This window comes from Artemia sp. Qi Xiang Cuo, unplaced genomic scaffold (genome assembly GCF_049724085.1).
Source record: "Artemia sp. Qi Xiang Cuo unplaced genomic scaffold, ASM4972408v1 HiC_scaffold_3083, whole genome shotgun sequence".
Taxonomy (NCBI): Eukaryota; Metazoa; Arthropoda; class Branchiopoda; order Anostraca; family Artemiidae; genus Artemia; species Artemia sp. Qi Xiang Cuo.
This window is the reverse complement of record NW_028300478.1, coordinates 577,752-605,688: the sequence shown is the minus strand read 5'-3', so window position 1 is coordinate 605,688 and position 27,937 is coordinate 577,752. Positions and strand designations below refer to the sequence as shown.

The following is a 27,937-nucleotide window of genomic DNA, read 5'->3' as shown; positions in this document are numbered from 1 at the left end:
ACCCCAAGACCAAGCAATGCTTTTCAAAAGGCTTTATTATATTATTTCAGAACAAGTTCTTTTCTTAATATTCCTCCTAAACCTGTTTTACAAGTTGAAGTAATAATCTTTTTTCACTCCCAACACCAAGGAATACTTTTCAAAAGGCTTTATTATTTTATTTTAGAACAATTTCTGTTCTTAATATTCCTCCTAAACCCATTTTACAAGTTGAAGTACTGATCTTTTTCACTCCCAACAATACTTAACAACTTTTTGCATACCCCAACATCAAGCAACACTTTTCAAAAGGCTTTTATTTTATTATTTCAGAACAATTTCTCTTCTTAATATTTCTCCAAAAGCCGTTTTATAAGTTGAAGTAAACATCTTTTTTCACTCCCAACATTACTTTACGGCTTTTTGCATACCCCAACACCAAGCAATACTTTTCTAAAGGCTTTATTATATCATTTCAGAACAAGTTCTCTTAATATTCCTCCTAAACTCGTTTTACAAGTTGAAGTACTCATCTTTTTTACTCCCAACATTACATTACGACTTTTTGCATACCCCAACACCAAGCAATGCTTTTTAAATGGGTTTATTATTTTATTTCAGAACAAGTTCCTTTCTTAGCATTCGTGCAAAACCGGTTTTACAAGTTGAAGTACTCGTCTTTTTTCACTCCCAACATTACTTTACGACTTTTTGCATGCCCTAACACCAAGCAATACTTTTCAAAAGGCTTCATTATATTATTTCAGAACAAATTCTTTTCTTAACATTCCTCCTAAACCCGTTTTACAAGTTGAAGTACTCATCCTTTTCACTCCCAACATTACTTTACGAGTTTTTACATACCCCAACACCAAAAGTCCAAAAAAGCCCTAAAAGTGTGTTCTCCGACATGTTTAATCTGAAAGTATAATTATCATGGAGATTATTCAGCTTTTTAAGGGTAGTTTAAACTAGGTAATGCGACATTCCTCCTAAGCCCGTTTTAGAAGTTGAAGTACTCATCTTTTTCACTACCAACATTACTTTACGACTTTTTATATACCCAAACACCGAAAGTCCAAAAAGCCCTGAAAGTGTGTTCTCCGACATGCTGAATATGAAAGTATAATTTTCATGGAGATTTTTCAACCTTTTAAGGGTAATTTAGACTAGGTTACGTGTGTGCATGTAAAACAAGTATGTGTCCAATAAGAGAGTCATGCATAGTCCTGCCATTTACCCGTGTCCCAGCCATTTAAGCATTTGCCTCTCAATTACTTGGACTATCTGTCTTGGCTTTTCTCTGTCTACAGTTAGCCATGTCTTGATGCAACCTATGCAACCTATTGCAAAATACTTTATAACTTCAATTCAAACATTTGAATCAATTCCTCAGCCATTAAAAAAAATTAAACATTGTACATATGTGGTGTGGTAAAAAGAGCACATCGAAGGACACAGTGGGATCTACAATTTTTAAATAATTGGGAGACAGTATTTGATATTATATTTATTATTTCTATTTCTCTGGTTTCACGTATAAAGAAGCTTTTATCATTAAAAAATATTTTCTTAGCTATTCGTTACAATGCAGTGAAGATGTAACGACACACCATATGAATTCAAAATCAGCGTGGAATACGGTGAATCAGAATAAAAAAGGACCACTGGAGTTCGATGCTCAGAATCCAAAGTGGTGAGTTATGGAAGGAATGGGCCTTCGTGGCCTGAGCCTCGTTTCATTTTTGCGACTCCACCCATAATAGTAATCGAAAGTGGTATTGTTAAACGGTAGTGCCTAAGTAGTTGAGTCGCAGTTTAGCAGTTGAGTAGGATTCATGAAAATACATAAATATCTATTGACTAATAAAAAAACTTTAAAGCAACAAGGAATGATAAGGTGAGCAGGATAAGCTTTGGATTGCGATGTTCTTAATTATGTGAGATTTACTAAATTTTTTTTGTGAATAAACTCGTTGAACATTGAACAATAACAAGTTTATAGGGTGATTAAATGAACAGATACAAACATAAAAAGGACAACTGCAATTAAATAATTTAATTATCTCTAATACTGAAGGAGTTCAGTAACATATTTAAACTAAATTCAACTTGCAGGGACAATGAAAACGGCCTGTAAAGTAAATTGCATTGACTAAATTCAACTTGCAGGGACAGTGAAAGCGGTCTGTAAAGTCAATTGAATTAACTTCACCAGAATTAGATTTTATAAATCGTAATTTCTTTCATCCTACAATAGTCAACACTGTCATAATTAAAGCACTGCGCTAGTATGGAATGAATATTTCTAAGAAAGAAGAAAACTTATGACTCAAAGTATCTGAGAAAATGTGTCGATTGATCATAGAATAAAGGGGTACTAAGTTTAAGCAGTGGACTTCTTAGATATGACCAGGAAAGTAGTATTTCTAGTTCATTTTGGTTGTAATTTAAGTTTCTGGGTGCTGGCTTGAAATGTTAAAGAGCAGGAAGTCGATGCTGCCGCATAGAGCAGTCAGAGTTCGAGCAGCTAAAAATAAAGAAACCCTGCACCTCACATGGTCTTCGAAAGCTTTACTGCAAATCTGATAATAACCTAAAAGAAAAATGCTGCTTTGCATTGGATATTTCACTAAATGATAATTTGTCATGTTTTTCCTGTCTTACCCATCTCTACTCTACCCTCTGTACTCTAGTAAGTTTAATGTTGCCAGTAGTAGCGTAAGATCTTTAGGTGAAAACTATTATTAGTAGCACAGCTCCTGGAACTCTAATTTGCCAATAAGGTGTTTAGCTTCATTACCTGATATTATTTTTGCATGTCGGGGCTCCTTATTATCGTGATTGAGAAGGTGCTGAGAATTTTTTTTTTGACACGAAGAACCATTATTTTCGTTCGGGCATGGGGGTCTTTTACCTATTATTCTCACATATCCTCTCTCTCACTTAAGCGATCTTTAAATGAATTAATTGGGAGATTCTAACTAACCTGTTGTCGTTTGCCCTACGTGAGTGTTGAAGTTGCGTATAACACGTGACATCTTCCCATTTCGAATGTTGCACTTCTTCCTGTATCTACTCCATGAAGTGCTCAGACTGTTTTTTGTCCCCTGAACGTTATTATTCCGTATATGAAAGGGGTTTTCCCCTCCTCAACACCTCGCTCTTTACGCTAAAGTTTTTATTGTTTTAAAAAATAAAGTTGTGAGACAGTGTCAAACTTTAGCGTAAAGAGCGAGGCGTTGAGAAGGGGAAAGCCCCTTTCATATACGGAATAATTTCTGTTCGTTAATTTTTAATGTCGCTCCTAACTGTCAGTTAAAAAAAATTTTTTTCTTTATTTAATTTCTGAACGTTTTTGAATTAATGCAGCTTTGATTTTGGCTCATCTTACATGAATAATTGAAACGAAATTCGCATATTAATTTTCCTTTATTTGACTAAATGGCTTTCTCGAAATTTTGTTTTGACGTAACTTACAAATTAACTTATGTAACGAATTTCTATATTCGTATGTTTTTATTACATATATTAGGGAGTGGGCTCCCTATTCAATACCTCGCTCTTTACGCTAAAGTTCGAATGTTGTCCGAATCACAAACCCCTGAATCACAAAGGCCGGTTAATTAGAATAGATGGCTCTTTTGAAAGTACTAAAAAAACTGTAGCGTAAAGAGCGAGGTATTGACTAGAGGGCGAACCCCCTCATATACGTAATAATTTCTGTTCGTTTTAAGTTTTAATGTTGCTTCTTACTTTCAGTTGAAAAAAAATTGTTTTTTTTTTATTTAATTTCTGATCGTTTTTTAAATAATGCTGGGAAATCTGGCGCCCCCTTCATAGAAATGTTCCTTCCCCCATGATAATATCCACAATGGAAAGTTCCTCCACCGTAACCCCTACTCTAACCCTGACCCCTCACTAGAAAAAAAAATCCTCCTGAAAACGCCTGTATACATGCCAATAACCAACACTATATGTAAACAATGGGCAAAGTTTATAGCTTGCAGCCCTTCCCCCGGGAACAGTGGGGGATTAAGTCATCCTCAAAGACATATTAATCAGGTTTTTGACTATGCTAAACAAAATGGCTATCTCAAAATTTCGATCGGGTGACTTCGGGAAAAAAATTAGCGTGGGAGGGGGCCAAGTTGCCCTCCAATTTTTTGGTCACTTAAAAAGGGCACTAGCACTTTTAATTTCCGTTCGAATGAGCCCTCTCACGATATTTTAGGACCACTGGGTCATTACGATTACCCCTGGGAAAAAAAACAACAAACAAACAAATAAACACGCATCCGTGATCTTTCTTCTGGCAAAAAATGGAATATTCCACATTTTTGTAGATAGGAGCTTGAAACCTCTACAGTAGGGTTCTCTGATACGCTGAATATGATGGTGTGATTTTCATTAAGGTTCTATAACTTTTAGAGGGTATTTTCCCCTTTTTTCGAAAATAAGCCAAATTTTCTCAGGCGCGTAACTTTTGATGGGTAATATTAAACTTGATGAAACTTATATATTTGAAATGAAATTCAAAATATGATTCTTTTGATGCATCTATTGGTATCAAAATTCCGTCTTCTAGACTTTCGGTTACCATTGAGCCGGGTCGCTTCTTACCTACAGTTCGTTACCACGAACTGTTTGATCGTTTTGGGTGTAACCTAGTTCTACTGTGATCTTGAACTCCCTATTTAAAATTTTTCTACAACTAACTTGCTAGTCTGAAAAAAGGTAACCCTTTGCCTTTGGCATTCCAAATATTTGCTTTTATGTTTTGGAGCTTTTATAGTTTGTTACTTCATGTACGCTGCAAAATACTATGTTTTCTAAGAAACTACTTTTTAGTAGCTTTACATGAATTGTTGAAATGTTTGATAATAAAATTAAAAATAACTGGGAGTATCAATGAACGGTGAAATATCGCTAAATTGTCTATATTGGGTAGAAATATTATAAAAAGAAAGGAGGAAGTAAATCACTAAATTCAGTTTTTTCAGTCAAATGACCAAATACAGAGATTTTTATTCAAATCTGGAAAGAAATCAAAAGTCTGATAGATTCCGTTTTACTCTGATGAGCTCATGATGGAAACTGGTTAATTTATTTGCAAAGCTAAGTGAAAAAAGAAACAACATCAAGAGGATAACAATTCAAGCTAGAACTTTCGACGATTTTTTCTTACTTCCTTGTTTTAGGTTTATTTTTCTGCCCGATTGTAAGCATGCAATTGAGGTTGATGGCACGGATTACTGGATGAACAAAGCAAGCAAGGAGGAGATTGGGCTTAGTGCTTGTCCAAGATGCAAAACACCGATCACTTCGATCAGTGGGAGATACGGTATTGTCACAAGACAAGTATACAGAGACGTGGAGAAGGTGAAGAAGCTCTACTATGCGGAAAGGAATTTTGCTAAGGATGTTAACGACATTAATTGGCGTATAAGCGGACTCAAAGTTGGAAAGGGTGAGTTTTCCGTAGGGTTTCAAATTACTATTCTAGTGAAAATCCGCATGGCGTAAACTATGGCAGCTGGGATTTTAAAAAGAGAAAATATTGACAGAAATGTTTCTCGCTATGGTTCCATTGTTTGGCAACCACCTAGCTATTTTTATTTCTCAAATAGGTGCTTCTGTTCAAAGCCGTTTTTTGCATTATTTAACTGATAAATGGGATTTTTTAATGAGAGATTTAGCTAAAGAATTTGTAGATTAAAGGTTTGGAACTTTTTGGCATAGTTTTCAGGGATATTTTCCGAGACTTAATTCCATTATTGCTTCCGAAAATCGTAGTATTTTGTTTAGGGACTTTCTTTACAGTTTTTATGATGATTTTTTTGCATTAAAATAATTTTTATTAAGACATAATTCAAGTGAAAGCAGGCGAGTTTACTAATAATTTTTTTCTGGAATATGACAAAATGCCAAGTAATGATTTCCAGATATAGTGAATGTTTACTTTAGTGTTCCAGTACCTATTTGAGGTTTCAGGTCTTTTTCTAAGAAATATGTTTATTTTTAAGATTTGACTTGCTCACTCGCTAACCTCAAACAAGTCAATGTCTGAACATTCCCATGACAACACATAAATAGAAAGTTAATTCGTCCATTGGTGGTTACTTTAATTTAAAAAGAAAAAGAAAACTATTTTCACAAAATTTGTCATAATTAGGTTTTACCAATTAATAACAGATATTAGATAAATCATCAACAGACTTTTTTTTTTGGATGTCATCAATCGCATGGGATAAGTTACCTGGCTCCAGTGTCGCCCAAACACCTCGAAAGAATAGATAAGCTTTGTATTACAACTATTTCAGACACAGCAAAAACGGCTTTCAGCTTATATTATGCATTAGGGAATTTTTAAATATACTTTTCCTTATGTGGCAATTGTGAGCTGAGTTTGAATTCATTATTTTTTTACAGAATTTTCCCCCTCCCCTTTTATGAAATGTAGTCCCTCTCCAAAAGAAAACACCGAGTTCATTATTTTACAGATGTGTCTGTTGAATTGTCAAGTTTACAATTATTATAATTTTAAATTTATAGGTTGTGAAGGGTTATCCCAATTAGTAGACGAACTGAAAAGGCGAATTAATGGAGCAATTGCCAAGCCTAATAGAATGAGAAAACAGAAAGCCCCTGTTATTGTCACCATGGACAAAGACCAACTTGAACTGACAAAGGTATTGCATGGGCGCATCTTGGATTTTTGTTCAGGGTGGGGGGGGGGGTTAAAATAAGAAAATTCAATAAGTGTATCAATTTTTTATATGCACTTTTATTATGTTTATACGAGTCAGACAAAAATTTCGGGGGGTGGGGGAGGTTCAGCCCGTGTTCATATAAACTTCGGAGGGGGCTCATTTGCTTGGTAGTCAGACGCTCAAATGCTTTTTCTAAGAGAAAGTGATCGGAGGGTAGCTATCCCCTCTCCGCACACAAACGTCGTATTGTCTCCAAATGTATCTAATAGAAATTTTGAGATAGCGATTATATTCAAAATAGTCTAAATATCATATAACAAGGCTTTTGGGGTTAAAACAAACCCCAGAGATAAGGAGCAAGGCTTTTAAGTTACGCCCAGGGGGTATTTTAGGTTTTTATGGAAGAGATGGTTGTTTAACTTTAGATGAGGCTAAGCCTTTTTCCCCGTAAAAAGACTATGTCAATGTAAAACGAACAGAAATTAATTAAAAAAAAACTTTTTCCACAAAATACGTTTCTCACAAAAAGTAAAGAACTCCATTAAAACAACAATGAACAAAAATAGAATCAAATAATCTACCAAGCTTACAACTACTACAAATCACTATCAATAAATAAATGAAACCCAAAACAAACAGAAATTAAAATAAATAAAAGAGTCAAACTCAAAAGAAGCAGAAATTAATATGAGTAGGGTTCTAAACCCCTATGCTTTCTAAAAGCCAGAATATAATTTGTACATTACCGAAAATATTATTTTAAACGTTTTCATTTTTATACCTTTAAGAATTCAAAAATTAATGAAGATTTTAGGGAATAAAAGTAGTGTGTATGTGCACAGTTTCAAACTTACATGAAAACTTACATTGAATTGCGCAATATGTTATGAAGGACAAGTTTCTTTTTATACAGATTGAATAGTTCATTTGTTCTATCAATATCTATAGTTTACAATCATTTACATTGATAGAGATATGGAATCTTCTAAGCGACTTCTGGTGAGTAAAATTTCCTTATATCGTACATGAAAAATTAAAATAGAATTTGCATATTAGTTTCGGCAGATTTAATCCGGATAGGAAGGGTCGCCCCTTCCTCAATATCTTGCTCTTTACGCTAAAGCTGTTAGCACTTTCAAAAAAGCTTACTATTCTAAATAAAAAGTCCCTGTTTTTTTTCTTCAAATTTTGGTAAACAGGGCCAGTCAGTTTTCTCGCTATCTGATTAAGTTTAGCATGTTTACAAAAATTTGTTGGTTAAATGGCTTTCTCAAAATTGAGTTATGAATTAACTTACGAACTATGCCTGAGTACAGTCCAAGGGCCGCACTCAACGTAACAACCAAAAATATAAAAGAAAAATTATACTAAAATGCAGAATTTAAGACTATTTTTTAGCTTTTAAAATAACCCTAAGCATTAAAACTTCAACGACGTCAAACAGTTCGTGGTAATGAATTGTAAGTAAGGAGCGCCTGTCCTCAAAAGTAACCGAAATTCTAAAAAAATAGAATTTTTTATACCAACAGATATATAAAAAAAGAGTCAACTTTTTATGCTGATTTCAAATACATAAATTTCATTAGGTTTAGTCTTACCTATCAGAGGTTACGAGGCTGAGAAAATTTTCCTGATTTTTGAAAAAAAAAGGGATAGACGCCCCTTAAAAGTCAAGTTATCTTAATAAAAATCACACCATCAGATTTAGCGTATCAGGGAGCCCAAATGATAAGGTTTCATGTTCCTATCTGTAAAAATTTGGAATTTTCTATTTTTTGCCACGCAGAAGAAAGATCACGGATGCGTGTTTTTATTTCATCACGACTGACATGCAAAAATTAGCGGCGCAATATAACTAAATTAACATGCATATATTTAGGGTAATGAGATACAGAAACTTTCTGGGTGTTACAATTTTATAGCTTTTTATGAACGACGTTTGAAACACAAGGATGGTCTGGGGAGCTATTTACCTAAGCTTTAATTCTTAAATCGTTTGTAAATTTTTAAAAGCTTTTCCTTTCAAAAGAAATTTGTTTAATAATTTAGTAAATCGACTTCTTATATGCTTGAAGTGAATAATACTAACCTCCTCGATAGATTTTTTTTTTTTTTTTTTTTTTTTTTTTAATGTATTTTATAGCTATTACCAAAGCGATTTATAGTAGTGAAAGTGGTAAGTATCTATGGGACTAAAAATTATAGGCCCCAGTATGTTTTTTAAGTACATTTGCTTAAAATTCTACTCAAACAAAACGTTTGAGGCAGTTCAGTTGGAATCCCTGATTTTCTGTTCAGTTGGAGCTTGTTCAATTGGAACTCCTAGTAAATATACGTGGTGTGTCAAGAAACTTGAACCTTTCACAATACAAAAATTTGAAAAGGTTTTTGCGATATCTAATAACTTAACTCATTGGTATGACTTTACTCTAAAAACAACCCTTTGGTAGGTCATACCTGCTTTGCCGTTACAGCTACTAAGTAGACTTAACTGTTACCTTTTCAGCACTCACTGAGGAACTTTACAACTCTGGGCCCTGATACAGGGGTGAAGCTTTCTTTTATATTTGATTATCAACGTTGAAAAAGTCAATCGCCTACCAACAACTGGGCCATACCGATCATCTGGACCTTAGAAATGCAAGTTAAGGAAATAACCACGTCTAATACTTTTCCTGTAAATAGATCTAAAGTAGTTCTAAAATAGTTCTGATTTTCTTTTAATCTATGAATTTTGTCAAAATGGATTGATTGATTCAATTTAATAAGTTGCAAACATCAAAGAAGGGAAAGAAAAAATAGAATGAGAAACAGGCTAATTTGCTTTTTAGGGAGATATTCAATTTCTTTTCTGTATTTCCTTTTAATTTTCAAATGACATTAGTTCTTTGTATAATTATCCTGTTTCATTATTATGTGTAGGTCTATGTAGTTTGTCAGAATGGAGAAGTCCCTAAAAAAGTGGAAAAATTGCTTCGTAGTTCTTCTTACAGTTGAAGGTTTTGCTTTGAATATGGAGGAAAGCCAGGGGTGATAATTAGAGAAAACGGGGGGGGGGAATTTCCCCTAGGTTTTGAAAAAGAAAATTTTGTGCGTTTTTATTGGAACAAATAAAAAAAAAAAGATTTCGACAATATGTTGTTTTTGTATAATTCTTTAGTAAAAACTTAAAAATTCTTTGTCCCAAAAATTTCGTTAATGAATGTCATTGTGGAGATCAAGATTGTTTTTAAATCAAACAGTTCATGCTAACGAACTGTAAGTAAGTAAGGAGCGACCCGGCTCAATGGTAACCGTAACTCTAGAAAACAAGTTTTTGTTACCAATAGATACATCAAAAGAATCAGATTTCAATGCTGAATTCAAATATATAACTTTTATCAAGTTTACTTCTATCCATCAAAAGTTACGCGCCTGAGAAAATTTGACTGAGTTTTGAAAAAAGGGGGAAAGACCCCCTAAAAGTTCTAGAACCTTAATGAAAATCACACCATCATATTGTATTTTATAGCAATTACCAAAACGTTAATTCACATGGAAAATAAAGTATTTTTTTTTACAATTTCAAGCCTTATAACAAAAAACGACAGAAGAAAATAAGAATAGTGGAACTAAAAACACCGACTGACATCTGGGATAGTGTACCACTAAGCATGGAGGAGGAGATGCATCTCATAGATCAAACAGCTTCAGTCAAAAGATGGTATAGTTTCATGAAGAGCTGGGACCATCAAGCACAGTGCTATGAGCTAGACTCATATTATGCATTTTCATTTTAAATGTTATTACAGATCGGAGTAAAATCATTATCAATATACCTCATTCTTTCATTCTAACTTAACTTGTAGGAATAGGACTTCATTCAAACAATTAAATCAGTTTTATTCTATGTATAATAGTGTACAAAAAGACTATTATTTTCCCTCATTCTTCTTCTCCTGACCTGGTGCTAATGTCTCCATCTCACTCGGACTCAGTTTTCGTCTCAATATGCGATAGTAATTAAGTCCGCGCCACCGCCATATCTCATAATAGCCATCATGTGTAATACGGTGGTCATCGTCCAACCTAGGCTCCCGATCTAAACATGAAAATTAAAAGGCTTAAAATATATGGAATGAACAAAAATTATTACTTCACGATCGATCTAATATAAATATAGATAATTTATTAAAAAGACCGTCAAAAAAATTTTTTTTTCAGGATTCTGTTGATGAGAATGTAGATAACATATGCTTATCATTCCCATTGAGTGAAGAAGAAGAATTGGCACTATGCAATCTAAAACACTGATATACCAACAAATTCAACCATTAAGGTGTCATAGGAAAATACACGACAAAAATATCCATTTACACATTTACAATGACTCGAGTGACACAAGAAAAAGGATAAGAAAACTTGTAAAAACACCGAAAAAGGACAGACATAGCCTTCTGTTTAATGCTAGAGACGTGAAACGCTTTAGTCAATTAAATGACGCGATGAAATATCGAGTGATATCGTTATGCTAAAGCATTCCAAAACAAGAAAATAATTCTTATGCTACTTGTCTCTCTCTTATAGTGACTATACTCATGTTCTTGATCTGAGTAAAACCGATTTCTATGTCTGCATTCAGAGATAATTAGCTTAGTCTCAGTGAGATAGAATACTATGCAGATATGTTTCAATTAATTATCTAATGTATAGAGTTGTTTTAAGTTAGTTATTCAATATAATGCGTTCTGGACAGTCTGCTTTCTATAATTCTTTTTTTTTATAGTTCCATAATTTTGTTACTAAAGTATTATATTCTCATCATATTTTGATTAACATAACTTCATTTGCATAACTTCCGAGCCATGCACAATGGGTGTACGGAGTTTATGTTATCACCACATACATAGTTGGTGGAACTTTCTAACCCCTATATTTCATTAGCCTATAACTAATTACGTCTCTCTGAAGTCAGATTGAAATGCGCCGTGGAAACAATTTATGCGACGTCTGAATTTCTACTTCAAAAATTCTTAATTTTCTCATAACTTCTGATGGATTAAGTTAAACGAAATAATTTAAAATACAATTCTTTTGATTAATAAGAATACACATTGTTAAGACACATCTGATTTATTAAAAATACTTGATCAGTCAAGAAAATTGAGTTTTATTTTCGAAAAAACTAACTTATACATGATTATTTACTTAAAAATGCTAGGAGGAACTGGGTTTTGTTGGATGGTGTGGAAAAATTGTATGTGTTAAATATTCGGGAAAGATACGAGTAGAAAAAATCCTTCACTACAGATAAGGCTATTGTGTTTTTCTGAACTTTCTGAGGGGGGAGGGCGGGGATAACTATTTAGTTTAAAAAATTAGTTTACGACTAGAAAAATGTTTCACTACAGATAAGAGTATTGTGTTTTTCTGAACTTTCTGAGGGAGGAGGGCGGGGGTAACTATTTACCCCCGCGCGGGTAGATTGGGACCCCATGTGAAAATGGAAAAGAAAAATATTGTTGGAGGTGCCCACCTCACCTGCCCAGAGTCTCAGGCAAGTGACCCTAAACTTGAAAAAGTGGAAATTGGCTCAGATTGCTAAACTGAGCTGAGACAATGAATAGATACTATTGGAAAATTGATTGGATACGCTGGGCATCCGTGAACAAGTGCTAAATTGAGAGAGGAATTCGGTACAATATTCAGGGGTGCCCACCCGCCCAGAGTCTCAGGCAAGTGACCCAAAAATTTCAAAAATTTGTGAAAAAATTCAAATTTTTTCAGAATCTGGGGCTAAGCTTAGGCAACGAATAGGTACTATTTGAAAGATCAAAAATGGCTTTAAACGATTGTTTGCCTCTTATTTCAAGCAAATTTATGGTCCTATGTCAATTTTAAATTCTTCTTAAGACCATAGGCGGATGTGCCTTGTGTGCCTCTTTTTGAATTCTTGATCAGCATGCCTAAGACTCTAGGCAGGCCGACTGAAAAGTGTTTTGGGGGGGGGAGATGGTTTGATTGTGTACTGTATAATACACAAGTGATTTTTGGACGGTGTTGTCAATTTAAAATATACTTCGATGTGTTGTCAATTTAAAAATAGTTAAGAAATAAAAACATTTAACAAGAAATGACTGAAAAGTGTTTTTTTGGGGGGGGGATAGTCAAGAAATAAAAAAAATTAACAAGAAATGTGTGAAAAGGTGTTTTTGGCTCACCAAGTTTAGCGAAATAAATTCGTCTATTCGTGTTCCACTTCATCGTCCAAATTGTAAGAAGGAACTGAACATACATCACCCATTTTCAAAGTGTTTTATACGATATATCGTGGAAATTAAGGCTCTTCTTATCATTATTCTGCAGTTCAAATGCTTAATACCCCAAGCATATACGAGTCAAATTTCACTTTAAACAGCTGTAACAATATTATCGCTAGCATTTTTATCGCAATTTTCTAATTATTTTAGCTAAGAGTAATGTTTCACGCACACAGGATACACAATACAAAAATTTAAATAATGTCTGTCCTTTTTCTGTGTTTTTACAAGTTTTCTTATCCTTTTTCTTGTGTCACTCGAGTCATTGTAAATGTGTAAAGGGATATTTTTGTCGTGTATTTTCCTATGACACCTTAATGGTTGAATTTGTTGGTATATCAGTGGTTTTAAATTGCAGAGTGCCAATTCTTCTTCTTCACTCAATGGGAATGATAAGCATATGTTATCTACATTCTCATCAACAGAATCCTGAAAAAAAAAATTTTTTGACGGTCTTTTTAATACATTATCTATATTTATATTAGATCGATCGTGAAGTAATAATTTTTGTTCATTCCATATATTTTAAGCCTTTTAATTTTCATGTTTAGATCGGGAGCCTATGTTGGACGATGACCACCGTATTACACATGATGGCTATTATGAGATATGGCGGTGGCGCGGACTTAATTACTATCGCATATTGAGACGAAAACTGAGTCCGAGTGAGATGGAGACATTAGCACCAGGTCAGGAGAAGAAGAATGAGGGAAAATAATAGTCTTTTTGTACACTATTATACATAGAATAAAACTGATTTAATTGTTTGAATGAAGTCCTATTCCTACAAGTTAAGTTAGAATGAAAGAATGAGGTATATTGATAATGATTTTACTCCGATCTGTAATAACATTTAAAATGAAAATGCATAATATGAGTCTAGCTCATAGCACTGTGCTTGATGGTCCCAGCTCTTCATGAAACTATACCATCTTTCGACTGAAGCTGTTTGCTCTATGAGATGCATCTCCTCCTCCATGCTTAGTGGTACACTATCCCAGATGTCAGTCGGTGTTTTTAGTTCCACTATTCTTATTTTCTTCTGTCGTTTTTTCTTCTCAGGCTTGAAATGGTAAAAAAAAAGACTTTATTTTCCATGTGAATTAACGTTTTGGTAATTGCTATAAAATACAATATGATGGTGTGATTTTCATTAAGGTTCTAGAACTTTTAGGGGGTCTTTCCCCCTTTTTTCAAAACTCAGTCAAATTTTCTCAGGCGCGTAACTTTTGATGGATAGAAGTAAATTTGATAAAAGTTATATATTTGAATTCAGCATTGAAATCTGATTCTTTTGATGTATCTATTGGTAACAAAAACTCGTTTTCTAGAGTTACGGTTACCATTGAGCCGGGTCGCTCCTTACTTACTTACAGTTCGTTAGCATGAACTGTTTGATTTAAAAACAATCTTGATCTCCACAATGACATTCATTAACGAAATTTTTGGGACAAAGAATTTTTAAGTTTTTACTAAAGAATCATACAAAAACAACATAATGTCGAAATATTTTTTTTTTTTTTTTTGTTCCAATAAAAACGCACAAAATTTTCTTTTTCGAAACCTAGGGGAAATTTCCCCCCCCCCCAGTTTTCTCTAATTATCACCCCTGGCTTTCCTCCATATTCAAAGCAAAACCTTCAACTGTAAGAAGAACTACGAAGCAATTTTTCCACTTTTTTAGGGACTTCTCCATTCTGACAAACTACATAGACCTACACATAATAATGAAACAGGATAATTATACAAAGAACTAATGTCATTTGAAAATTAAAAGGAAATACAGAAAAGAAATTGAATATCTCCCTAAAAAGCAAATTAGCCTGTTTCTCATTCTATTTTTTCTTTCCCTTCTTTGATGTTTGCAACTTATTGAATTGAATCAATCAATCCATTTTGACAAAATTCATAGATTAAAAGAAAATCAGAACTATTTTAGAACTACTTTAGATCTATTTACAGGAAAAGTATTAGACGTGGTTATTTCCTTAACTTGCGTTTCTAAGGTCCAGATGATCGGTATGGCCCAGTTGTTGGTAGGCGATTGACTTTTTCAACGTTGATAATCAAATATAAAAGAAAGCTTCACCCCTGTATCAGGGCCCAGGGTCGTAAAGTTCCTCAGTGAGTGCTGAAAAGGTAACAGTTAAGTCTACTTAGTAGCTGTAACCGCAAAGCAGGTATGACCTACCAAAGGGTTGTTTTTAGAGTAAAGTCATGCCAATGAGTTAAGTTATTAGATATTGCAAAAACCTTTTCAAATTTTTGTATTGTGAAAGGTTCAAGTTTCTTGACACACCACGTATATTTACTAGGAGTTCCAATTGAACAAGCTCCAACTGAACAGAAAATCAGGGATTCCAACTGAACTGCCTCAAACGTTTTGTTTGAATAGAATTTTAAGCAAATGTACTTAAAAAACATACTGGGGCCTATAATTTTTAGTCCCATAGATACTAACCACTTTCACTACTATAAATCGCTTTGGTAATAGCTATAAAATACATTAAAAAAAAAAAAAAAAAAAAAAAAAAAAAAAATCTATCGAGGAGGTTAGTATTATTCACTTCAAGAATATAAGAAGTCGATTTAATAAATTATTAAACAATTTTTATTTTGAAAGGAAAAGCTTTTAAAAATTTACAAACGATTTAAGAATTAAAGCTTAGGTAAATAGCTCCCCAGACCATCCTTGTGTTTCAAACGTCGTTCATAAAAAGCTATAAAATTGTAACACCCAGAAAGTTTCTGTATCTCATTACCCTAAATATATGCATGTTAATTTAGTTATATTGCGCCGCTAATTTTTGCATGTCAGTCGTGATGAAATAAACACGCATCCGTGATCTTTCTTCTGCATGGCAAAAAATAGAAAATTCCACATTTTTACAGATAGGAGCTTGAAACCTTATCATTTGGACTCCCTGATACGCTAAATCTGATGGTGTGATTTTTCAATTCAATTCAATTCAATTCAAACTTTTTATTTCCTCCGAATACGAAGAGTAAAAAAAGAAATAAATAAAAATAATAACCGCTAATCAACAGGCCATAAAATTATCTTAAACTATACAACAACAAATACGCAAAGGCCTTCAATCAAAATTACCACACAAATTAACACTTCATTCAATAGATAATAAATTAACAGTTCACAAATTAACACTTCATTCAAAAATTATATCAAATAAAATACATTAAGCTTCGTGCGCAGCTCTATATAAATTATGAGAAAAAACATTTAATTCGGATAAAAAATTATCTTGATTTTTCACTAAAACATCAACAGGGTTTTTTATTTTGCATACATTCTTTAAAAAAAGTTCTAGATTCAGTTTTAGAAAAGCAGCAAAGGAACTTAGCAAAATAAAAAAATGTGGTTTTTATCTGTGCAATATTACTAATTCTAAAAAACGGGAGAAGCGATGATTTTATTAAGATCACTTGACTTTTAAGGGGTGTCTATCCCTTTTTTTTCAAAAATCAGGAAAATATTCTCAGCCTCGTAACCTCTGATAGGTAAGACTAAACCTAATGAAATTTATGTATTTGAAATCAGCATAAAAAGTTGACTCTTTTTTTTATATATCTGTTGGTATCAAAAATTCTGTTTTTTTAGAATTTCGGTTACTTTTGAGGACAGGCGCTCCTTACTTACAATTCATTACCACGAACTGTTTGACGTCGTTGAAGTTTTAATGCTTAGGGTTGTTTTAAAAGCTAAAAAATAGTCTTAAATTCTGCATTTTAGTATAATTTTTCTTTTATATTTTTGTTTGTTACGTTGAGTGCGGCCCTTGGACTGTACTCAGGCATAGTTCGAAAGTTAATTCATAACTCAATTTTGAGAAAGCCATTTAACCAACAAATTTTTGTAAACATGCTAAACTTAATCAGATAGCGAGAAAACTGACTGGCCCTGTTTTGAATATTTACCGAAATTTTAAGAAAAAAAAACAGGGATTTTTTAATTAGAATAGGAAGCTTTTTTGAAAGTGTTAACAGCTTTAGCGTAAAGAGCATGATATTGAGGAAGGGGTGACCCTTCATATCCGGATTAAATCTGCCGAAACTAATATGCAAATTCTATTTTAATTTTTCATGTACGATATAAGAAAATTTTACTCACCAGAAGTCGCTTAGAAGATTCCATATCTCTATCAATGTAAATGATTGTAAACTATAGATATTGATAGAACAAATGAACTATTCAATCTGTATAAAAAGAAACTTGTCCTTCATAACATATTGCGCAATTCAATGTAAGTTTTCATGTAAGTTTGAAACTGTGCACATACACACTACTAATAAATATCAAAATATGTATATTAAACTGACAATGCACATCTTTTTCAGTAAATTCATTTGAATTTTTTCTTCATGCACATCGTTCTGCCATATTTAACGCACAAAATCAAGCAGTTGAAATAGGCCTTGACTCATCTGCCATATTTAACACACAAAATCAAGCAGTTGAAATAGGCCTTGACTCAGGCACGTTGGTAGACTCATCTAGTTGTAGAGTATAATATTTACTACCTCTTTTCTCTAAGACAGTAAAAAGGTGGGTTCCAAAATTGGAAATTTTCGTTAGATGGGCCAGAGCCCAGTCAACTTTGGGAACCATTGGCTTAGAGCATTAAGTTGAAACTCAGGACGTGTTGAGAGGGACTTTGAATTAACCAAAAGACACTCTGTGCATACTGCTACAACTATTTCTGCTGCTACTTTGGCTGCTATTATATTATTTCTACGACTACTACTACTGAGGCTAACGGTAGGAAGTTGAAACTTTCAGGGAATATTTAGAGAGATATTGAACTAAATAAAAACACATTGCACAAACAGGCTTTTGAAAGGGCATATCAGCAATATCGCAGGAATGGTCTAGGGTATTAAGTTGAAAGCTTCGTTACTTGTTAAGGGCTATGTTGAACTAGGCAAAATGTAAAATTTTTATACTACTAACACTGCTACTACTACTGCAAATAATTCGACTGCTACGGCTACAAATGCTGCTACGACGATTACCACTAGTACTACTGAAGCTAAGGGTATTATTGTAAAACTTTCAGGTAATTTTGAGGAGGATAATGAAATAAATTGAAATACACAATGCGGACGCTGGTTACTCTAAGTCCGTAACAGTTATACCTAAGGACCAGCATAGAGTGGTCGTTCGAAACTTTCATCACATTCTAAGGGGTATGTTGAGCCAGCCAAAAAGGTACTGTATGCATGCTACCTCTACTACTTCTACTACTACTAATATAACTATTAGGACTAACGGTATTAAGAAGACATCTTCAGATAATATGTGGGGGGGGGTATGTTAAATTAAAGTTGAAACACACTGTATGTATGTAAGATGTCAAATGGCCGTATCAGCTGTATATCAAGATTAGCTTAGATATATCAAGATTAGGCTGAAACTTTCAGAGCATGCTTAGGGGTATGTTGAACTTATAAAAAAAACAAAAAACTATTGCTAGTAGTAGTAGTTATCAACAGGATGTATAAAACAAATTTAAGAGAGAAAAACGGATTTAATTTAAATAAAGCAGTGGAACAAAACACAAAAACAACAACAATAAAACTTACAAAAAGTAGACATAATAGACATAAAGTAGATCCAGGAACGCTCTATCCCCTTCCAAAAACCCCAGTTTTAGCAAAAAGCCAGGGATTTTGCACCTTTTGAAGCTGATTTGTGCATGAATTTTCCGTCTGTATGTCTGTAGGACACTAGGTTCTTTAATCTTCTACACCCCCGCACCACCCCACTTTTAAGAAAAAATCCAAAAACATTACAGAATAATTAAAAAAGAATCGTTAAAAGATTCCAGTTATGTGTTATAAAAGGGCCAAAGTGGGACCGTGTCCCCTTCAACTTGTAATATATAAACCAAAATCTGTTTCTACAAACCACGAAATATTTTCAGATGGACTGCTCTGCTCTAGCTGGAACATTACCAAACTAATTAGCTGATCTGTAAAATGATTATTTAAAAGATTTATTTTTGTTGTTGTCGTTCAAAATAAATATTTTGGCCAGGGGGCTAAGAAAACTGCGAAAAAAATTATATTTACACTTTGGGTTTAGAACTTGGTTTATAAAAATGGAATGTGTGGCTGTATCGCTTGGGGTAGAAGTTATACCAAGTTGAAAACTTTCGTAATTGAAGCTTTGAAATGTTCATGTTTTTAACATCATTACTTCATTATTTACTTTTTTTGTCATGTTAAGAATACTTTCGGCTTCAACGTAATCTATTTTAAAAAAGAGGTACGTGGATACTTGTAATTCTAGGGGGCTGTCAATTTAGTTGAGTCAACACCCCCATCTGATGGGTATTATTGTGCTGAAGTTGAACCTCAATTAAATTTTTTTGTCTCAGATGCTCAGTTTTGCTATCATTCCTTAATTCATTAAATTGAAAATCAGACCTGGAATGACATGGACGAAAAAAAAGAAGAAGATGATCCACCATGTTATAAATTTTTCATCTAATCACCATTCTCAAGTTTTACAGTATCAGCGCTGATAGACTTTATGTCCCGGACTAACAATCTGCTGATAAATAATAGTCAGCTTTGGGGACTATGGGGTTCCAACTTTTACTGATTGATGTATCTATTATCAGTTACTGATAAGCATCTGAGATCAAAGAATTTTTTTTTCATCTCGGTCCTGAAGATTGACTTTCAAGCAAAAATCTTACAGCATGTTAACAACACAGCAGAGGGGTTACGATGCTCTTGCTAAGTACATATTATTGATTTCTGATGTGCCTTTAAGCCTAAGAAAAAATTTTTCACAAACAAAATTGTTCTTACCGTCAAATAAATTGAAAACAAATGGCAAATTTATTGAGACTAAAAAAAGTGAAATATTCGGGAAATTATTCGAAAACTTATAAAAACAAAAGAAAAACTTGATAAATCTGAAAAATCTTGATAAACCTTGAAAAACTTGATATATATCATGTAAGGTCCATCTGGATAAACATTGAGGTAATACAAAATTCCAGATTATCATTTGGCTTTACATTTCCAACCCTTGCTTTATAATTATAACAGAAACAAAAATTTTAAATTTCGACAACTTCGTTTAAATGTCAGGTAGACTTTGTGGTAAACAGAAATTGGGATTTGAAAAGTTTTAGATTGATCCGTATTGTGAGACCTTGTGAGACTGGCTGTTTCTGTGGTAGCTTGCCGTGGATTTAAAAATCAAAAGTGATGAGATTCGCTTTCAGTTTTGTTCGATGGGCAAGCAAGGAAAGTTTGCCTAAAAAATATTAGGCCACTGACCTTTACGAGCCAGGAACTACCAGGTTCAAAATTTCCTAGTTTGGGGATTTTCGAGCTTATGAAATATTGAAGGTTGGTATTGTATTGTCCCTAAGAGGCCATGGTTTATAATTTCCAAAAGAAAGTTTCCTCAACTTCACCTATGTGTCTTATAAAATTTCAGGTGAATCTGGGTTCTTTTGCATCCAAAGTCGGTTGAGAGATGGGGTCTGTGTGTGAGACACACCGAGACGACACAAACATAGAGACGACAGACACAAAGAGACGACACAAACATAGAGACGACACACACACACACACGACACACACACATAGAGACGACACACGCACAGAGACGACAGAAACAAAGAGACGACACAAACGCACAGACGACACACGCACAAAGACGACACATACACAGAAACAACAAACACAGAGAGACGACACACACACAGAGACGACACATACACAGAGACGACACACACACAGAGACGACACTAACTCAGAGATGACACACACATAGAGATAACACACACGCAGAGACGACACACACACAGAGACGACACACACATAGATACAACACACGCACAGAGACGAAACACACACAATGACGACAGAAACAAAGAGACGACGCACGCAAAGAGACGTCACACACACAGAGACGACACACACATGGAGACGACTCACGCACAGAGATGACACACAAACAAAGACGACACAAACAAAGAGACGACAAACAGACAGAGACGACACAAATACAGAGACGACACACGCACAGATAGGACAAACACACAAAGATCAATCAAACACACAGACGAAACAAAATTACAGACGATACACACAAGGAGACGAAACACAAACACACACGACACACACACAGAGACCACACAAACACAGAGAAGACACACACACACAGACGAAACACAAATAGAGACGACACACACATAGATCGTCTCACACACAGAGACGACACACATATAGAGACGACACAAACACACAGAGACGACACACACAGAGAGAGGACACACGCACAGAGACGAAACACACACAAAGAGACGACACACACATAGAGACGACACACACACAGAGACGACACACGCACAGAGACGACAAACGCATAGAGCAGAAACACTCGCAGAGATGATAAACACACAGGAACGAAATACACACAGAGAGGACAAAAACATAGAAACTACACATAATCAGAGATGACACACACACAGAGACGACACACACACAGAGACGACAAACACATAGAGTCGACACACACACAGAGACGACACACACAAACAGACAACACACACTATATATTACATGGAGACGACACCTGGGTAGGCAAAGTGGCCGAAATGGAATTAAGCATCCAAATTCATCTTCCCGCACTGACCAAAGAATCAACAATGTAAATGATGATACAGGTTTGAGTCTCATAAGGCAGAAAAAAGTCAGTTTTCGTCTGAAAAGGAAAAATACAGCACCAATCCTAACATAGTTTGGCTACAGAGAGCTTGAGAATATGCTGAAAATTTTTGAACCATCGATTATAATAAAATCGTTAAACAGTGAAAAAAAATCAATTTGAAATGGTGTTAACAAAAGAGATGAATTTTAATTGGTATTATTTAATAATAAGTCTGCTGGCGAAATTGTGCAATTCGGATGTACCAGAGCTGTATCAATCTTTGTTTTTGGACCTACTAGTAATGGTAAAAAGATCAGGTTTCCTTGCAAAGCTACCTTCACAGATTGCTGTCTTTAGTACAGGGAAGAAGATTTCAAATGAAAAAGTTGTACAGCTTAACAAGAATCTAGTTTCTTTCTTTCAGACACTCATGGATAAGTCCTTAACTTCAGCTTGTGACTCAGTACCAGAGAAGTACTTTGAGGCAATAGTAAAAATGGAATCACTTTTGTCTGTAAACAGCTATGAGGTTCCGCAGGATATTTATGCTGATTTAACTGTTCTTTAATTAAGACTTGATGACACCCAACAAAATTTTGTTGGCGAGAATGATGACAATACTAGAAGAAAACTGCTTCGAATGGCTTATGCTGAAAAATTGTTACATGCTCAGCCATCTTATGATTTCAGGGAATTAAATATAGTGCCAACATTTAAGGATGTGAATTATGAACAAGAACCGTTTGTTCGGCCAGCACTTGTTCATTGTCCGTATAAAAGCATTGATGATTACCTGGATTTTCAATTTAGATTACTTAGGGAAGATTTTGTCTCCCCCCTTAGATCCGGTATACAAGAGTATAGAAATTTGATAAAAGATAGAAAGAAAAACTATTGCAAAATTGATAATATACGAGTTTATCGGAATGTTAAGTTTGTTGATTACGACATAGTAAGCGGCAGTTATGTTATTGCTTTTTCAAAAGAGGGTCTTGCTCGAGTTATATGGGAGAATTCAAAAAGACTGATGCATGGGTCGCTGCTGTGCTTGAGTAAGGATGATTTTAGGACAGGTGTTTTTGCAACAGTGGCAAAGAGAGACGCAAAAGCACTCTCAGAAAAGGGAACAATTCACGTGAAAATTGAAGAAACTGAAAATTCTGAAAGTTACAGAAACGGAAGCTTTATAATGGCTGAATCATCAGTATAGAAAGAGAATAACCGGAATAGAGAAAGAATAGACTGGGCTGAGACCCCATTGAATGTTTTCAGACAACTCTAGGGAAGTTCTAGGAAAAAAATAATAAACAGACATCAAAATTAAGCCTCTTGCAAGGGGTACAAGCCCCCCTAGAGAAGAAACCTAGAGCTTCATAGTTCTCTAAATATCCAAATTCCGTATACACCCACAATAAGATCCGATTTTAATCATTTTGTTGCGTGTCATTTGACATGGAACACTCTTCCCGATTCGGCTCGAGAATGCCACTCGTTTGGCACCTTCAAAAGACTAGCATTTTTTTTTTTGTTTTCATGGGATTAATTTTCCTTACTTTTGCCCGAATAATTTTTTTATTTTTCCTGAATAAATTTTACTTTATAGTTTTAATTTTTTAATATTTTCTTTTCTTCTCCTTTTTGCTCTTCTTTATGTGACTGTGAGTATAAGTGTATGTGTTTTTTTTCTTGACTCATGCGCGGCCTTTCTCGTGGCGTACTTTGTGTTTTGAAAGGTTGGCAATAGTTTTTCATTTAATTGTTTTTCGTTTCTGATTGTGACCAGTGGATTGTCGAAGGGTATGAAGATCACCTTTTTGATTTGAGAATAAAATGCAGAGAAATGAATTATGTTATGCTTTATTTATTCTTGATGTTTTTTTTGTTTTTTTGTACTGTTTTTTTTTTCTTCTTTTTTTTTATCTCAGTAAGTATTCGGCTATTGTTCTCTGAATTTGTGATCCGTATATATTTCCCTAATTACACGCCAAGGAGCCTTTGGGGGGACTAGCAGAGTATATTATTGTATGTGTGTTAATAATGAATAAAATCTGATCTTATCTAAACAATAACGCGAGTGACAATCTTATTTGACACATAAAAAATAAACAATGGATTAAAAGATAATATTCATAAATAATAACAGTAATAAATACTAAATTTATTGCAAGAAGAAAGTAAGTAGGCTATCTGAAAAAAAATTTGAACATAGAAATAGATAGTTTCGTGTGTGAGTCAAAGAATGTTTTTTTTTTAGTTTATTTGAAAAAAAAAGTATTAACATGTTTCCTTACAAAGAAGTCAGATTATCAAAGATTTAACAGGGAATATTACCTCCCCTCCCCTATTTTACAGAACCCAGCATTAAATAAACAAAGCGTACATTCTTCACGAGATATTTTTGCAATATAAATATCACAGTTTTTATAATTAGGCAGTAAGTTTACCACATATTATTTCTGGCTCTTCATTCTCGGTGCGAACAAAAAGCCCTTCCCACTTATTCTTGCATTAGTGGAAGACACTTATTCATGTGGATGTATTCATGAATCCAATAATTCATGAACGCGAGGCCAAGTTTCGCGTTCAAGAGAGATCTGACTTGTCTACCCGTGAAAAGATCAAATGTCGCTTATGTTTATATGTTCTATGGAGCACTCGCACCTCGGTCCGGGTTTTTATAATGGGTGAGATAGGGAAAGATCATACTGCTAATTATATATATTGTGATAAATATATACGCATAGAGAATATATCTTAGAACGGGACAAATGCTCTTGTGATTTCCTCGGAAATGCAACAAAGAACACCTCTACCGAGATTTTTTTTTTTAACTTAAACTGTTTATTTATTTTATCATAAAATGAAACCTCACCTGCCCATACTGGTTTCATAAAGAAAACGGCGGTCAATAGCTGTATTCAAGCGGGCCTTAGACTTTCTTCTTAGTTCACTTAGATTACAAGCCTTGATTACTTCAGATTTAGACATGCCCCCGATACGAACAACATCTGTAGTGAAACTTAATATACCTTCTAAGAATTGATCAAGAGCATGATTTGTATAGCAAACAATCAAAATTGGACTTCTATCCGGGTGAGACACTTAATTGATTCTCCAAATATGATGATTTGCGAGTAGAGTTTGAACTACTTTCAATCCGATAAACGTTTTTCCAGTGCCTGGTGGTCCATGGATAATAGCTTACTTTTTCAGTTAGTGCCAATTTGAAGGCTTCGAACTGATTCTTATCCAAATTTAAATCACCTGGAGTCATTACTCTATCCAACTGCAGAATATTAGCAGACTGACGATAATAGGTAGGTTGGACAAGAGCACTTAAATTGTAAGTTGTGTCGATCTATTGTTCCCTTGCTACAGACAAGTAATCAGGAAGATGACTATCTGTTACTTGTCCCAGTACAAATTCCTTCAAGGGAAAGTTCTTCTCTCTGTACTCTTGCAAAACATAAAGAATACTACGGTATGCTTCAAAATATACTGATGATTCCGCCATTATAAAGCTTCCGTTTGTGTAACCTTCAGAATTTTCAGTTTCTTCAATTTTCACGTGAATTGTTCCCTTTTCTGAGAGTGCTTTTGCGTCTCTCTTTGCCACTGTTGCAAAAATACCTGTCCTAAAATCATCCTTACTCAAGCACAGCAGCGACCCATGCATCAGTCTTTTTGAATTCTCCCATATAACTCGAGCAAGACCCTCTTTTGAAAAAGCAATAATATAACTGCCGCTTACTATGTCTTAATCAACAAACTTAACATTGCGATAAATTCGTATATTATCAATTTTGCAACAGTTTTTTTTTTTATCTTCTATCAAATTTCTAGACTCTTGTATACCGGATCTAAGAGGGGAAACAAGATCTTCCCTAAATAATCTAAATTGAAAATCCAGGTAATCATCAATGCTTTCATACGGACAATTCACAAGTGCTGGCCGAACAAACGGTTCTTGTTCATAATTCACGTCCTTAAATGTTGGCACTATATTTAATTCCCTGAAATCATTTGGTGGCTGAGCATGTGACAAATTTTCAGCACAAGCCATTCGACGCAGTTTTCTTCTAGTATTGTCATCGTTCTCGCCAACAAAATTTTTTCGGGCGTCATCAAGTCTTAATTGAAGAACAGTTAAATCAGCATAAATATCCTGCGGAACCTCATACCTGTTTACAGACAAAAGTTATTCCATTTTTACTATTGCCTCAAAGTACTTCTCTGGTACTGAGTCACAAGCTGAAGTTGAAGACTTATCCATGAGTGTCTGAAAGAAAGAAACTAGATTCTTGTTAAGCTGTACAACTTTTTCATTTGAAATCTTCTTTCCTGTACTAAAGGCAGCAATCTGTGAAGGTAGCTTTGCAAGGATACCTGATCTTTTTACCATTACTAGTAGGTCCGAAAACAAAGATTGATCCAGCTCTGGCACATCCGAATTGCACGATTTCGCCAGCAGACTTATTATTAAATAATACCAATTGAAATTCATCTCTTTTGTTAACAGCATTTCAAATTGATTTTTTTCACTGTTTAACGATTTTATTATATTCGATGGTTAAAAATTTTGCAGTATATTCTCAAGCTCTCTGTAGCCAAACTGTATGTTAGGATTGGTGCTGTATTTTTCCTTTTCAGACGAAAACTGACTTTTTTCTGCCTTATGAGACTCAAACCTGTATCATCATTTACATTGTTGATTCTTTGGTCAGTGCGGGAAGATGAATTTGGATGCTGAATTCCATTTCGACCACTTTGCCTACCCCACCGGAAACTGGGAGATGCTCTACTTCCCTCCATGTAATACTCATTCCCATGCACTTACTTCCTTGTGACCACTCGTTTCTTCTAACTGGCTTTTTTTGTCCACCTAAAATAAACAGCATTTCAGATTTTTTCCATTTATCGTTTTTTGTCAATTTTTTTTTTATATTTTTACTAAAATATTTTGAATGCACTCAGCTACCTCCTTTTAGTATCATAACAAAAAAATGGTAGAAAATTAAATAATATTATATTATATTTTATCATATTTCTTTTAAACAATAATGATTCATAAGATCAACGAATTTGAAATCAACAGACTGTTTCGCAACAAAAAGCTTAACAGAATTCGAGTCTGATAAAGTATATTGGACGAGTTTGTAAACAAGTTTCGCACTATGTTAAGCTCGAGATTACTCACAGGATATTTTCTATCTGCGGAGCAGAGGGGAGGGGAGAGGGGACCAAAGCATTTAAAGGCCTTGAAATCTCGATACAGAAGTGTGGGGTTTATTCAGAATATTTCGAGATATTGCCTTTAATATTTTCATGCTCAAAGCAGAAAAATGTACCTCATATTTTGCTGATTTTTAAGGGATAACAAAATAAAGTTTTCTAACTTTCCGCGAGAATTTTTTTCAAGAATAAAGCACATTGTCTGAATAACTCGAAGATGACACTTAAAAACTATGAAGGCTGTAGGATTGCGACAATACGTTGGCTATAATTTTTGTCCATTTAAATTTTACTCTTCTCACAGTGTAATTTCTCGTTGTAAGAGAACTTATTTCTTATCATGGTAATTGCATCGGTGTCTTCCACAGTGGTAAGCTGGTTTTAGGTTCAATTATGACCTTGATATGTTTTAATATTGCTTTAGACTTTTCGTTGAAAAAACTTTGTTATTGAATGATTTATTTACAGAGGTGACACTGTTCGCACTATCATCATTTGGTGACGATACATCATAAAATACACATGCCAAAGGATAAAATGTCATATTGCCAAAAAAAGATAAAACTACTGCTCAGGGATGACTGCCAACACAAGGAAAGAAGAAGTTAGCTGAGATCTACTTAAAATAGAAGAAATAGGAGTCAACCTGGAGAAGAAAGAGTAAAAAAAAAGTCTGGTTTCCCAGAAAACCAGTATTTTCTACTAAGCTTTTTGCTAAAAATTCATTGGTGATCGGTCTTTTTGAGACTTCATTTATGCTGTTGAAACTAGAGCTGTCACTCTTGTGATTAAAACTGGCTCATACGGCGTTCACGAAGTTAGTAGTTTTATAGAACTTACATACGGCAATGTTTGTGACATAAATATTTATGACACTTGGACAAGAATTCTTAAAGAATTTTTAGATTAAACGTTTTACGGAAATTATTCTGAGGCAAATTTAAATTGTTCGCACAAGTTGTATGATGAAAAAAGTATTTCAATAAGAAAGAATGTTTCAGGTCCCTATATTCAAAATA

At 34.2% G+C, this 27,937-nt stretch overlaps 1 protein-coding gene across 1 annotated transcript; it reads left to right on the top strand.

Moving 5' to 3' along the window:
* The first annotated feature begins 1,595 nt into the window (after window positions 1–1,595).
* Window positions 1,596–27,769, top strand: LOC148938614 (uncharacterized). Its single transcript, XM_089107663.1, has 4 exons — window positions 1,596–1,675; window positions 5,181–5,449; window positions 6,535–6,671; window positions 27,387–27,769. The coding sequence occupies exons 1-4, from the start codon at window positions 1,596–1,598 to the stop codon at window positions 27,390–27,392; spliced, it is 492 nt and encodes a 163-aa protein (XP_088963789.1). The 3' UTR covers window positions 27,393–27,769.
* Window positions 27,770–27,937: the final 168 nt, after the last annotated feature.